At 45.1% G+C, this 15,581-nt stretch overlaps 1 protein-coding gene across 6 annotated transcripts in view; it reads right to left on the bottom strand.

Annotated features, from left to right (window-relative positions):
• The window catches only part of LOC105473764 (FERM, ARH/RhoGEF and pleckstrin domain protein 2), a 148,675-nt gene that overhangs the window by 68,122 nt on the left and 64,972 nt on the right, over nt 1-15,581 (bottom strand). For all 6 annotated transcript variants that reach the window (XM_071073768.1, XM_071073765.1, XM_071073767.1 and 3 more), the window contains one exon: nt 11,441-11,588. In XM_071073768.1, the coding sequence (XP_070929869.1) occupies nt 11,441-11,588 (148 nt within the window). The remainder of the gene's footprint in view (nt 1-11,440; nt 11,589-15,581) is intronic.

The following is a 15,581-nucleotide window of genomic DNA, read 5'->3' as shown; positions in this document are numbered from 1 at the left end:
GCACCTGTATTGGCTGCCTGTCTGGGATTTACTCTTAGGCGTCTATTCGTTAGCCCGTGTTTCTGAAAAGCACGTTGATGACAGCAAGCACATTTTCCACTTTGAAATCTTGCCCCCTCAGCTTCTGTCACCACCAATACCTCACACCTGCCCGTCCCCACACTCTCCTAATTGTTGGTAAATTTTAAATTCAGTATTTATGTTAATGGTCATGTAAGTATTGCTCACACACTCAGCCATGGTGAATTTAACTACATTTTTTATATTATAAAGTAAAGCTTCCTTCTTCAAAATTTCCTTGAGAATCCTAATTGCCTCTTTTCATCTGCTTCATTGGCACGTACCTATCACTAGTTAACACTCTTCCACATGGTCCAGCACAAGAACTGAGTCCCTGGTCTACCCTCTCTCCCGGGGCCCTGCCCTCTGCTCTAGTGTTGGTGGATGCTCTCGGCAGGCACAGCCTGTGTCTTCCTTTGCCTATCTCAGATGTGGAGCACTCTATTTCCTTCTTTCTCATTTTTAGTTTATTCTCTCCTCTAGTTTTTCCTTACAAAGGGCGAGCAGCAGTCACATTTTTACAAAATGTACATATCTGAAAGAAGCCTTTCTCCGTACAGAAGTCATGTGGGCACAGCACAGAATTCTAGTCTGGAGCCCCCCACACCAAACTGTTCTTAAAAAACTATCGCCAAATGCTCGAGGAAACTGATTTGAGTAATAATAAAACTGCAGTCTCAAAAATAAATAAATAAAGAATTAGTTTGGAAATAATTTCCTTTTAATTTTGGAACTACTGCCTGCCCCATTGCTTTCTAGCTTCCAGTATTGCTACTGAATAGTTTGAGGCCATTTTAAATCACACTTCTTTCTCCCTCCTTCCTGGGAGTTCTTGGGTCTTCTCCACTATTGTCCTTTGTTGGACGGATAGACTGCAAAATTTTTCTCCCATTCTGTAGGGTTGTCTGTTCACTCTGATGATAGTTTCTTTTGCTGTGCATAAACTTTTCAGTTTAATTAAATCTCATTTATCAATTTTTGCTTTTGTTGCAATTGCTTTTGGCATTTTCGTCATGAAATCTTTGGCTGTGCCTATGTCCTGAATGGTATTGCCTAGATTTTCTTCCAGGGTTGTTTTTTTTGTTTTGTTTTGTTTTGTTTTTTGAGACAGGGTCTTACTTCATCGCCCAGACTGGAGTATAGTGGCTTGATCTTGGCTCACTGCAACCTCCGCCTCCCAGGTTCAAGTGGTTCTCCTGCCTCAGTCTATCGAGTAGCTGGGGTTATAGGCACCCACTATCATGCCCAGTTAATTATTATATTAGTAGAGACGGGGCTTCACCACGTTGGCCAGGTTGGTCTTGAACTCCTGACATCAAGAGATCTGCCCCTGTTGGCCTCCCAAAGTGCTGGGATTCAGATGTGAGCCACTGTGCCTGGCCCTCTTCTAGGGCTTTTATAGTTTCTGGTTTTATATTTAGTTTTTTTTTTTGTTTTGAGATGGAATTTCACTCTTGTTGTCCAGGCTGGAGTGCAATGGCATGATCTTGGCTCACTGCAGCCTCCACCTCCTTGGTTCAACTGATTCTCCTGCCTCAGCCTCCTGAGTAGCTGGGATTACAGGTGCCTGCCACCATGCCTGGCTAATTTTTTTTATATTTTCAGTAGAGACAAAGTTTTGCCATGTTGGGCAGGGTGGTTTCAAACTCCTGTCCTCAGGTGATCTGCCTACCTTGGCCTCCCAAAGTGCTGGGATTACAGGCATGAGCCACCACGCCTGGCCTTACCGCCTGGCCTTACATTTAAGTCTTTAATCCATTTTGAGTTAATTTTTGGATATGGTGTAAGGAAGGGGTCTGGTTTCAATTTTCTGCATATGGTTGGCCATCTCTCCCAGCATCATTTATTAAATAGGGAGTCCTTTCCCCATTGCTTTTGTCAGGTTTGTCAAAGATCACATGGTTGTAGGTGGTCTTATTTCTGAGTTCTCTGTTCTGTTTAATTGGTCTATGTGTCTGTTCTTGTACCAGTGCCATGTTGTTTTGGTTACTGTAGCCTCATAGTACAGTTTAAAATTGGGTAGTGTGATGCCTCCTGCTTTGCTCTTTGTGCTTAGAACTGTCTTGGCTATTCAGGCTCTATTTTAGTTCCATATGAATTCTAAAATAGTTTTTTCTGGCTGAGTGCAGTGGCTCAGGCCTGTAATCCCAGCACTTTGGGAGGCCGAGGTGGGTGGATCACAAGGTCAAGAGATTGAGACCATCCTGGCCAAGATGGTGAAACCCCATCTCTACTAAAAATACACAAAATTAGCCGGGCATGATGGCAGGCACCTGTAGTCCCAGCTACTTGAGAGGCTGAGGCAGGAGAATCACCTGAACCTGGGAGGCAGAGGTTGCAGTGAGCCGAGATTGTGCCACTGCACTCCAGCCTGGTGACAGAGTGAGACTCCGTCTCAAAAAAAAAAGTTTTTTCTAACTCTGTGAAGAATATCAATGGTAGTTTAATGGGAATGGCATTGAATCGATAAATTACTTTGGGCAGTATGGCCATTTTCATGATATTGATTCTTCCTATCCATGAGCATGGAATACTTCTCCATCTGTTTGTGCCCTCTCTGATTTCTTTGAGCAGTGGAATATAGTTCTCCTTGAAGAGGTCCTTCACATCCCTTGTTAGCTGTATTCCTAGATATTTTCTTCTTTTTCTGGCAACTGTGGATAGGAGGTCATTCATAATTTGGCTGATTGCCTTTTATTGGTGTATAAGAATGCTTGTGATTTTTGCACATTGATTTTGTATCCTGAGACTTTGCTGAAGTTGCTTATCAGCTTAAGAAGCTGTGGGCCAGGTGCAGTGGCTCATGCCTGTAATCCCAGCACTTTGGGAGGCTAAGGTGGGCAGATCACAAGGTCAGGAGTTTGAGACCAGTCTGGCCAACATGGTGAAACCCCGTCTCTACTAAAAATATAAAAATTAGCTGGGTGTGGTGGCGGGCGCCTGTAATCCCAGCTACTCAGGAGGCTGAGGCAGGAGAATAGCTTGAACCCGGGAGGTAGGGGGTTGCAGTGAGCCAAGATCGCATCACTGCATTCCAGCTTGAGTGACAGGGTAAGACTCCATGTCAAAAAAAAAAAAAAAGTTTTTGGGCTGAGATGATGGGGTTTTCTGGATACAGGATCATGTCATCTACAAAGAAAGATAAATTTGACTTCCTCTTTTCCTTTTTGAATATCCTTTATTTCCTTCTCTTTACTGATTGCCCTGGCCAGAACTTTCAATATCATGTTGAGTAAGAGTGGTGAAAGAGGGCATCCTTGTCTTGTGTCAGTTTTTAAGGGGAATGCTTCCTTCCGGCTTTTGCCCATTCAATATGATACTGGCTGTGGGTTTGTCATATATAGCTCTTATTATTTTGAGGTATGCTCCTTCGATACCTAGTTTTTAACATAAAGGAACACTAAATTTTATCGAAGGCCTTGTCTGCATCTGTTGACATAACTATGTGGTTTTTGTCTTTATTCTGTTTATGTGATCAATCACATTTATTGATTTGTGTATGTTGAACCAACCTTGCATTCTGGGGATGAAGCCAACTTGGTCATAGTGGATAAGCTTTTCGATATGCCTCTGAATTCAGTTTTCCAGTATTTTATTCAGGATTTTTGTATCAATGTTCATTAAGGATACTGGCCTGAAGTTTTCCTTTTTTGCTGTATCTCTGCCAGGTTTTGGTATCAGGATGATGCTGGCCTCATAAAACGAGTTAGGGAGGAGTCCCTCCTTTTCAGTTTTTTTTGAATAGTTTCAGTAGAAATTGTACCAGCTCTTGGCCAGGTGTGGTGGCTCATGCCTGAAATTCCCAGCGCTTTGGGAGGCCGAGGTGGGCAGATCACCTGAGGCTGGGAGTTCGAGAGCAGCCTGACCAACATGGAGAAACCCTGTCTCTACTAAAAACACAAAATTAGCTGGGTGTGGTGGCACATGCCTATAATCCCAGCTACTTGGAAGGCTGAGGCAGGAGAATTGCTTGAACCCTGGAGGCGGAGGTTGTGGTGAGCCATGATTGTGCCATTGCACTCCAGCCTGGGCAACAAGAATGAAACTTCATCTCAAAAAAAAAAAAAAAAAAAAAGGAGAAATTATACCAGCTCTTCTTTGTACCTCTGGTCGAATTCAGCTGTGAATCCATCTGGTCCTGGGCTACTTTTTTTTTTTTTTTTTTTTTGCTTGGTAGGCTATTTTCTTTTTTTTTTTTTTTTTTTTTTTTGAGACGGAGTCTCGCTCTGTCACCCAGGCTGGAGTGCAGTGGCCGGATCTCAGCTCACTGCAAGCTCCGCCTCCCGGGTTCACGCCATTCTCCTGCCTCAGCCTCCCGAGTAGCTGGGACTACAGGCACCTGCCACCTCGCCCGGCTAAGTTTTTTTTGTATTTTTAGTAGAGACGGGGTTTCACTGTGTTAGCCAGGATGGTCTCGATCTCCTGACCTTGTGATCCGCCCGTCTCGGCCTCCCAAAGTGCTGGGATTACAGGCTTGAGCCACCGCGCCCGGCCCCTGGTAGGCTATTTTCTACTGCCTCAATTTCAGAACTCATTATTGGTCTATTCAGGGATTCAATTTCTTCTTGGTTCAGTCTTGGGAGGGTGTATGTGTCCAGGAATTTATCTTTTTAGATTTTCCAGTTTATGTGCATAGAGGTGTTCATAGTAGTCTCTGATAATCGTTTGTATTTCTGTGGGGTCAGTGGTGATAGTCCCCTATCATTTCAGATTGTTCATTTGATTATTCTCTATTATCTTCTTTATTAGTCTAGCTAGCGGTCTATTTTATTAATTTTTCCAAAAAACCAGCTCCTGGATTTGATTTTTTGAAGGGTTTTTTTTGTGTCTCTATCTCTTCAGTTCAGCTCTGATCTTGGCTATTTCTTGTCTTCTGTTAGATTTGGGGTTCGTTTGCTCTTGATTCTCTAGTTCTTTTAATTGAGATGTTAGGTTGTGAACCTGAGATCTTTCTAGCTTTTTGATGTGGGCATTTAGTGCTATAAATTTCCCTCTTAACACTGCTTTAGCTGCGTTAAGAGATTCTGATAAGTTATCTCTTTGTTCTCATTAGTTTCAAATAACTTCTTGATTTCTACCATAATTTCATTATTTACCCAAGAGTCATTCAGGAGCAGGTTGTTCAATTTCCATATGGTTGTGTGGTTTTCAGTGAATGTTTAAATCTTGAGTTCTAATTTGATTGTGCTGTGGTGTAAGAGACTGTTTGTTATTATTTCAGTTCTTATGCATTTGCTGAGGAGTGTTTTGCTTCTGATTATGTGATCGGTTTTAGAGAAAGTGCCATGTGGTGATGAGAAGAATGTACATTTTGTTGTTTTTGGGTGTAGAGTTCTGTAGCTATCTATAAGGTCACTCGATCCAGGGCTGAGTTCAGGTCCTGAATATTTTTGTTAACTTTCTGTCTTGATCTGTCTAATACTGTCAGTGGGGTGTTAAAGTCTCCTACTATTATTGTGTGGGAGTCTAAGTCTCTTTGCAGACCTCTAAGAACTTGCTTTATGAATCTAGGGGCTCCTGTATTGGGTGCATATATATTTAGGATAATTAGCTCTTCTTGCTGAACCCTTTACCATTATATAATCCCCTTCTTTGTCTTTTAAAATCTTTATTGCTTTAAAGTCTGTTTTGTCAGAAACTAGGATTGCAAGCCTTGTTTTTTTCTGTTTTCCATTTGCTTGGCAAATTTTATTCTATCTCTTTATTTTAAACCTATGTGTGTCTTTGCACATGAGACGGGTCTCTTGAAGACAGCACACCCAAAGGTCTTGGCTCTTTATCCAGCTTGTCATTCTGTGTCTTTTAATTGGGGCATTTAGCCCATTTACATTTAAGGTTAATATTATTACCTGTGAATTTCATCCTGTCATCAAGGTGCTAGCTGGTTATTTTGCAGAGTTGTTTATGTGGTTGCTTTACAGTGTCACCGGTCTATGTATTTCAGTGTGTTTTTGCAGTGGCTGGTGACAGTTTTTCCTTTCTGTATTTAGTGCTTCCTTTAGGAGCTCTTGCAAGGCAGGTCTGGTGGTGATGAATTCCCTAAGCATTTGCTTGTCTGAAAAGAATCTTATATCTGTTTTGCTTATGAAGTTTAGTTTGGCCAGATATGAAATTCTGGGTTGGAATTTTTTTCCTAAGAATGTTGAATATTGGCCCCCAATCTCTTCTGGCTTGTAGGGTTTCTGCTGAGAGGTCCCCTGTTAGTCTGAAGGGATTCCCTTTGTAGGTGACCTGGCCTTTCTCTCTGGCTGCCTTTAATATTTTTTCTTTCATTTCAACCTTGGAGAATCTGATGATTATATGTCTTGGGGTAGATCTTCTTGTGGAGTATCTTATTGGAGTTCTCTGCATTTCCTGCATGTGAATATTAGCCTGTCTTGTTAGGTTGGGGAAATTCTCCTGGATGATATCCTGAAGTACGTCTTCCAACTTGGTTCCACTCTCCCTGTCTTTTTTGGGTAACCCAATTAGTTGTAGGTTTGGTCTCTTCACATAATCCCATATTTCTTGGAGGTTTTGTCATTCCTTTTCCTTCTTTTCTCTCTATTCTTGTCTGCCTATTTCAGAAAGATAGTCTTAAATGCTCTGAGATTCTTTCCTCTGCTTGGCCTATTCTGCTATTGATACTTGTGATTGCAATGTGAGGCTCTCATGTTGTGTTTTTCAGCTCCATCAGGTTGGTTATGTTTCTCTCAAAACTGGCTATAAGCTCCTGTGTTGTTTTATCACAGTCCTTAGCTTCTTTGCATTGGGTTACAACATGCTCCTTTAGCTCAGCAAAGTTCATTATTACCCACCTTCCGAAGCCTGCTTCTGTCAATAACGCCATCTCTGCCTCAGCCCATTTCTATTTCTCCCTTGCTGGAGAGGTGTTGTGGTCATTTGGAGGAGAAGAGGCACTTTAACTTTTTGAGTGTTCAGCATTTTTCGTGTTGATTTTCTCATCTCTGTGGGTTTATCAAACTTTGATCTTTGAGGTTGCTGACTTTTGAATGGGGTTTTTATGTGGTTTTTTTGGTTCATGTTGTTGTTGTTTTCTGTTTTTTTTTTCTTTTCTTTTTTTTTTTTTGATATAGGGTCTCACTTTGTCACCCAGGGTGGAGTGCAGTGGCACAATCTCAGCTCACTACAACCTCTGCCACACAGATTCAAGCAGTTTTCCCTCCTCAGCCTGCCACCATGCCTGGCTTTTTTTTTTTTTTTTTTTTTGTATTATTAGTAGAGATGGGGTTTCACCACGTTGCCCAGGCTGGTCCTGAACTCTGACCTCAGGGGATTTGTTTCAGCCTCCCACAGTGCTGGGATTACAGGTATTTGTTTTTTGAGACAGTCTCACTCTGCTGCCCAGTGTGGAGTGCAGTGATGTGATCTCAGCTCACTGCAACCTCTGCCTCCCCGGGTTCAAGTGATTCTCCTGTCTCAGCCTCCTAAATAGCTGGGACTACAGGTGCCCACCACTACATTCAGCTAATTTTTGTATTTTTTGTAGAGATGGGATTTCACCATGTTGGCCAGGCTGGTCTTGAACTCCTGACCTCAAGTGATCCACCCACCTCAGCCTCCCAAAGTGCTGGGATTACAGGTGTGAGCCATCACACCTGGCCTGTTATTTTTCTTTTACTAGTCAGGCCACTCTACCACAGGGCCTCTGAGGTTTGCTGGGAGTCTGGAGCAGACCCTAGATGCCTTGGTTTTTCCTGTACCTGGAGGTATCACCAGCAAAGTCTGTGAAACAGAAAAGGTGGCAGCCAGCTTCCTCCTCTAAAAGCTTTGTGCCAGGAGGGTACTGACTTGTTGCTGGCCCAAATGCACCTGTAGGGGGTGGCTCACCCAGTCAGGAGGAACAGGGTCAGGGACCCACTTAAAGCAGCAGCCTGGCTGCTTTTTGCAGAGTAGGTATGCTGCATTTGGGGGAACTCTTCCTTATCCAGACTGTTTATATTCTCCAAAGCCAGCAGGCTGAAATGGCTGAGTCAACTGAACTACAGAGATGGTGGCCACCCCGCTCCCCCCCAGGAACTCGGATCCATCTCAGGCAGATTTCCAGCCTGCTGCTGTTGGCTGGCTAGAATTCCAAGCCAGTGGGTCTTAACTTGTGAGGTGCTGTGGAAGTGGGCCTCACAGAATGACACTGCTTGGCTCCCTGGATTCAGCCCTCTTCCTAGGGATTTGTACAAACAGATTTCCCACCTTGCTGGGGGTCCTGGGGCTGAAGTGTGTGAAACTCCTGGGTCTGTGTGTGTGACTCAGTGGCTGCTCTGCTGAGACTGAACACAACTCTGTGTACTGGACCCCAGGCCCTAGTGGCATGGCTCATGAGGGGATCTCCTGATTGTGGGTTGCAAAGATCTGCGGGAGAAGTGTGGTTTCCCGGGCGAGGTTGCACAATCACTCACCATTTCCCTTGCCTGGGGGTGGGGTTCCTTTGGCTCCATGCTGCTCCTGGGTGGGCCATTAACCCCGACCGTCGCTTTTCTTCATCCTCTGTGGGTTGAGTTGTTTGCCTAGTTAGTTCCAGTGCGAGAACCTGAATATTTCAGTTGAAGGTGAATTCACTCACCCCTTTTCTTTCCTCTTTGTGAGTGGCGTGGACCTCAGCTGCTTCTAATCAGCCATCTTGGATCCTCCCATATTACAATTTTAAATATCTGCACTTAGAACTGAGGCTGCCACACCTCTGCGGATGATGGAGACGAAATTGTAGAGCCCAAGGTCTGCTGGGGTTGGGTTCCTATTGTTGCATGTGGGGCCAGGCTGAAAACCTGCTAAAAAGTAGCAGAACATCTGCCAGCACAACTCTGCAGGACAAAGAGGCTTGATGACCCCTGCCTGGCGTGCAGACCAGGTAGGCGACACGGGGTGGGGATGGACTGGGGCAGCCTATATTTTAATTTGCAAATGTTTTTATGTTCTCCATTTGTTTCTGTCATGGCATCCTGTTCGTTTCAGAGACGCAGTGTTTCATTTCTGTGAAGGTTTTGTGAAAATGTAATACGGTGATATATTCACAAGGCTCAAATTCTGAAGGTTCAAAAATGAGTCCATAGTGCAAGTCTCCCTCTCAGCATTGTTCTAAAGCCTGCCAGTTTGGCCACCCTTCCTTGGGGCCATTAATGTCACCAGTTCATTTTATAGTGTGGAATATAGTGCACATATAATTTTCTCTCTTTTCCCCACAAGCAGTAGCTACCATATAGAGTTTTGAATCTTTTCTCCATGTAATGATGGATCTTGAAGGATGTCTCATTATTGGGATATAAAGAGCTGCTTCCTTGTTTGTACAGTTGCCCAATATTCTGTTCACATGGATGCACCACCATTTATTTAGCTGGCTTTTATTTATTTACTTATTTAGGTGCCCAGGCTGGTGTGTAGTGGCACGATCTTGGCTCACTGTAGCCTCGACCTCCTGGGCTCAGGTGATTCTCCCACCTCAGCCTCCTGAGTAGCTGGGACTACAGGTACCTGCCACTACACCCAGTGAATTTTTGGTATTTTTAGTAGAGATGAGGTTTCACCATGTTGCTCCAGCTGGTCTCAAACTCCTGGACTCAAGCAATGTGCCAATCTGCCCACCTTAGCCTCCCAAAGTGCTGAGATTACAGGTGTGAACCACTGTGCCAGGCTATTTAACTGGCTTTCCAATGGTTAATTCACAAAATTTTACTATCACAAACAAGGCTGATATAAAAAATTACAAGATAACATTTTACATTTCTGAGGAAGGAGCATTCCTATTTCTCCTGAGCATGAACTGGGAGCCCTTCCTGGGGCTCCTGGGACACGCTGGCTTGCACTGTAACTTTGCCACTGCAGGCTGTGAGATTTCAGCCTTCCCTACTCTGCAGTCAGGTCCCACTCACTGTGTCATTTCCCAGCTTCCAAACATTGCTGCTATCCCTCATCTTTCATGGGCTGTTTTCCCATTCTTTGTTCTTATGGATTTAAATGTTTAAAAAATGCCTTCACTGTCATTGTGTTCAGGGTTTTCAGGGAATAAAAATAAATACATATATTCAGTCTGCTATCTTCAATCTGAAGTTTCTAATCCCTTGCTTTTACAACTTCTTTAGGTTGTATTATTTGTTTTTTTTCCGGAAATGTGACAATGGCTCAGTTTGGATGCGAGGTTTTCATCTCTGTGCAATGGGGGTACACTCATCAACAGATGTAGGCAGGGGATGCTCAGACCCTCCACCTGAAGGCATGGATTGCTAAGGTTGGTCTCTATCATGGACTTTTACTGTTCTCTAATCACATTTAGTATGAAATGTAACACAATATTCTAAATTCAAAATTAATTTTTTTTTTTCTGACAGGAAATTGAAACTTGATGGCTAGGTTAAAAAAAAAAATAAGGAAAAGAAAACAATAATAAACATGGCTTGATGAGGGAGGTCTGAATCAGAACAAGCTCTTTTTGATAGTCACAGGTTAAAACAAGCCCATAAAAAACCAGCAGGTCACACAGGCAATGGGCTCCCAGACTGCAACAGTGACAATTCCCACAACATTCAGCATCGAGGAGACCTTTTCCGGATTACCATAGTCTATCAGAGGTGCAAAATTTTACAAGGGCCAGTGACTGGAGTGCCCCCAAAAGGAGGGGCCCAGACAAGTTGGAAATATTTAGTCTGGGTGCAAGAGGACGTAGGGAGCCCCAACAAGAGTTTTCAGATATGTGAAGGGCCTGAATAAGAAGAAAAGCTCCTTCTAGTTGGCACCAGCAGTCACACTTAAGCTTCTTGGACATCACAATCCCCAGCACACACACACGACCACAAATGGAACTGAGCAGGCCGTGCTCACCATTGATGTAATTATTTACCTATGCATCACAACTAACACAAACACCTCAGAAGACAACACTGACTCTTATCACAAGCAATCCCTCTGCTATTTCCTACTCTATTCTAGTTTGTTTACTTCAATGATTACTGTGACCCACTCTAAAGTGTTCACAGTCCAGCGAGGATCACACCCACAGCACAGAGACTGCTCCACTGGAAAAAAAACAGGTTGTGTTTTAGGATTCTAAGGGGGTAGGTGGAATCCCAGGAGGGAATGGGAAGTCCCAGAGGCAGTGGGCAGCCCTGGTGGGGCAGGAGGCAGTGGGGAATCCAGGGAGGCGGGAGGCAGTCCCAGGAAGCAGTGGGCTCCATGATATGGAGGATATTCACACCTGTGCCAGAGAAGGACAAAAGAATAATTTCCCCACTGAGTAAGAGGTTGGATTGGATGATATGCAAAGCCCCTCTTCCAAATCGAGGACCTTACTCATCAGGACAAAAATTTACCAACATCTATAAGAACAAACCTCACCAGGTTGCAGAATACCTCCCCTGCCCTGTTCTCACCCCTCCCTTCCCCACTGGCCTACCTGAAACACGAGTACACCCATGTGGGAAACCGCCAGGTGAATCTTGGTTCCTTCCCTGTCAGAAGCCATGTGAAATCTGATGCCATACATTTCCAACTTTCGAGCAATTTCGAGCACCTGGAAATCCGACTCAGCAGGTGTCTGGCCCCTGTAATGAAAAACAGGAGAACCACGAACTACAAACACTTGATTTCTGAAAGAGCCAAAATGCATCATGGAAGTGATCAGGAAAACTAACAATGAAGGCTTTACATGTCTAGAGGACAGATCGTTCACTGTCTGTATGTTTACCCACTACAAAAACACTATACCATATGTGCAGACCAAAGACATCCTCAGTTTTCTTCTATTCTGTAACTACTTTGGAACGGGTAGAATGCTTTCTTTGCGTACACTAGCTACTCAGCCTTACATCTGCTCTATAGTGACAAGGTTATACACAAACACTACTGGCAGAGACAAATTTTAAATCAGAAGAAATACCACAAAGGGCCGGGCACAGTGGCCGACGCCTGTAATCCCAGCACCTTGGGAGGCCGAGGTGGGTGGATCACCTGAGGTCAGGAGTTTGAGACCAGCCTGGACAACACGGTGAAACCCTGTCTCTACTAAAAATACAAAAATTAGGCCGGGCGCGGTGGCTCAAGCCTGTAATCCCAGCACTTTGGGAGGCCGAGACGGGCGGATCACGAGGTCGGGAGATCGAGACCATCCTGGCTAACATGGTGAAACCCCGTCTCTACTAAAAAATACAAAAAACTAGCTGGGCGAGGTGGCGGGCGCCTGTAGTCCCAGCTACTGGGGAGGCTGAGGCAGGAGAATGGCGGGAACCCGGGAGGCGGAGCTTGCAGTGAGCTGAGATCCGGCCACTGCACTCCAGCCTGGACGGCAGAGCGAGACTCCGTCTCAAAAAAAAAAAAAAAAAAAAAAAAAAAAAAAAAAAAAAAAAAAAATTAGCCAGGCACGGTGGTGGAGTTTGCAGTGAGCTGAGATCATGCAACTGCACTTCAGAATGAGTGACAGAGCGAGACTCCATATCAAATAACAACAACAATAATAATAAAATAAAATGAAAAAGAAAGAAAATGAGTGTGATGAGATAGTAGTGTTATCTACAGTATTTCTTTTCTTTCTTCTTCTTTTTTTTTTTTTTTTTTTTTTTGGTGAAGTCTCACTCTGCAGCCCAGGCTGGAGTGTAATGGCGCAATCTCGGCTCACTGCAACCTCTGCCTCCCAGGTTCACGTGGATTCTCCTGCCTCAGCCTCCGGAGTAGCTGTGATGACAGGCGTGGGCCACCACGCCCAGCTAACTTTTTGTATTTTTAGTAGAGACAGGGTTTGCCATGTTGGCCGGGCTGGTCTCAAACTCCTGACCTCAGGTGATCCGCCCACCTTGGCCTCCCAAAGTGCTGGGATTACGGGCATGAGCCACTGCGCCCGGCCAACTCCTTTTCATTTTAAAAAATATTTTTTACTATCTGAAACATTTGTGTCTTGTAAACCTGTTTTATCACTCACTCACTCACTCACTCGCTCGCTCGCTCACTCATTTAGAGACAGGGTCTCGCTCTGTTGCCCAGGCTGGAGTGTAGTGGCATAATCTTGGCTCACTGCAAGCTCCACCTCCCAGGCTCAAGCGATCCTTCCACCTCAGTCTCCCAAGTAGCTGAGACCACAGGCACACACCACCACAGTTGGCTAATTTTTTGTAGAGACAGGATTCTGTCATGTTGCCCAGGGTGGTCTTGAACTCCTGGACTCAAAACCAGTCGGCCTCTCAAAGTGTTGGGATTACAGGCGTGAGCCACTGTGCCTGGCTTTTTTCTGCAGTTTCAAAGATCTAAAAGCAATGTGATACAGTCAAGAAAAGCACTTCTTTAATATCCTATTCAGTGATTATAAAGGTGTTTTCAGTGGATCACTGAAGAACCATTAGAATCACAAGACAATGTAAAAATTGTATAATAATTAAAATAAAGGTACAATATTGTCGTAAAAACTCTAAAGAACTATTAAAAGAAATCAGATGTGCAATGAAACTGTGATGATTGTGATAGACAAACTCTCAAATTAACACAGTGAAGGCCTATGGTGTGGAGCAGAGCTTCCTGATTCCTGGCTTATCTGGGAAGAGCTCAACTGTATTCCCGTATGAAGCAGACCACATGACTCACCCTTCTCTTACTGGTTTTGTAGGGTTTTTAGCAGATACATGTGCACATGTAAGCACACACACACGCAGAGACACACGCACATGTTCAAGTACACATAACCACAGTATACAACGTACACAGGAACACACATCAACACACAGGAACATAGGAGCCACACACAGACACACAATGCATGCATAGGAACACATATAACACACATGCACATACGACCACACAGCCACACATGTATACACAGAACACACCCAGACACACACACACAGAACTACCCTGAGGGTCCAGTTCTTTCTTCCACAAGCAGGCTTCTCAACATAAGTGCCCCAAAATGTTGTCACTGTCTCCTCACTGTACTTTCAGTGTACTTGAACCTAGAATTCACCCTCAACACTCACTGAAAATGCTGAAGGTGATGCATTGCCACACTGCCAAGCTCAGATACCTGCTCCTGTGCCTACCTCCCCAGGCCTGGTAGTCTCCACACAAGGGGCTGTGGCCACTATCCTAAAACATGCTCTCTTGGCACCTGTGCCCTTCCATGCCTCTGGCTGCTGAAGGCTCCTGTGGGTGCCTCCTCCTGCACTCGGCCTCTCAAATGTCAGTTCTTCAGGGGTTCATCCTGGGCTCTTCTCACTTTCTGACCTGTATCTGTCCTCTGCCTAGCTGATTTCACCCATTGCACAGGTTAACCTGGCCTACGTGCTGACAACACTCTCCCCAGCATCCCAAACCCACCCATCCACTAGGGACTGTCCTTCAGGTTGGACAGTTCACAGCACAATGCTCAGTTCTCCCTTCCTCATGTCCAGCCCCTGCTGTGTGTCTCAGCAGGGAGAGACTGTCCCTAACCTTAGGAACACAGACTGAACCAGTGACCGTTTCCTGCTGGGATGGCACGTAACACTAGGAGAGGGCCCTTGGCTCCATGGGTCAAGGTCTGGATGTGACAATCAGAATAGCTATACCTTCCTCGCTACCAGCCAGAATAATGGCAACACTTGAAAGAGGCAAAGCCAAGGGTACCCGGGAGAACAGAGCAGGAGCTCTACCCGCACTGCCCTGCATGGAGGCCTCCTCAAGGTCAGATCAGGTGAATGGAGGAGAAGCAACGACTTACGCACACAAGATGCCCCACACCGTCATGTCTGAGAGGGAACTCTGCACGCACGGTCTCACCGTACGTACGATGGGGTAAAACCGTGCATGCCATGAGATGGATTTGAGGATTACACACAAATGCTTGTAAGAGCTGTCCGTAATTGCCACCATGGCCTCTCCAGTATTAGTTGGCACTTCCACCTCCAGCCCTTGAACCCAACGTGTCCATGCCACGCTGGAACCTCCCTCTCCTCCCTCCCTTCCCAGGCTGGTGCTTTGCTTGGAATGCTTCCTTCCTGGCTCTGCCCGCCTAGGTCCTCCCACGAGTCTCCTTGAGCCTCGCCTCAGCCTTCTTTCAGCTCATAGTGTATGAGCTATGCTCCTGCTACACTGCACACATTCTCATCTGCAGCAATGGATTTGTATATCTCATGACTGCCATGCTGCTGGGCACACACAAGGCACTCCCCTGCACACACAAGAGATCCTCCACACTGGGAGTGGTGAGGTGCACGAAATGCACACCATCTTACAGGGTAAGGTAAAATCTGTACGGGTAGGCATCTCAGTCTGTGCTGTTCAAACCAACTCCCCAGTGCTGACAGCAGTGGTGGATGCATCGTTGGCACTCATACTCTGAAGGTGTGAAAGGGCAGCTGCCAGCAAGTCCCAGTAGAGCCTTAACGACACACATGAACATACATGATCTGACAAACCTGCATCTCAAAAGGACGTGTCACAAAGGCAAGGTTAAGTCCTCCTGACTCACTTTCACCAGCTGAGTGCTCCCCTTTGGTGACTAAAGCTCCCACCCACCTGGGCCAGAGCCCACAGCGCTTTCCCATACTGTTCTTCCATCCTTTTCCCCTTAGCTA

The sequence above is a fragment of the Macaca nemestrina genome, chromosome 11 (genome assembly GCF_043159975.1).
Source record: "Macaca nemestrina isolate mMacNem1 chromosome 11, mMacNem.hap1, whole genome shotgun sequence".
Taxonomy (NCBI): Eukaryota; Metazoa; Chordata; class Mammalia; order Primates; family Cercopithecidae; genus Macaca; species Macaca nemestrina.
Note: the sequence above shows the minus strand (reverse complement) of the source record. Positions and strands in the feature narration are given on the sequence as shown.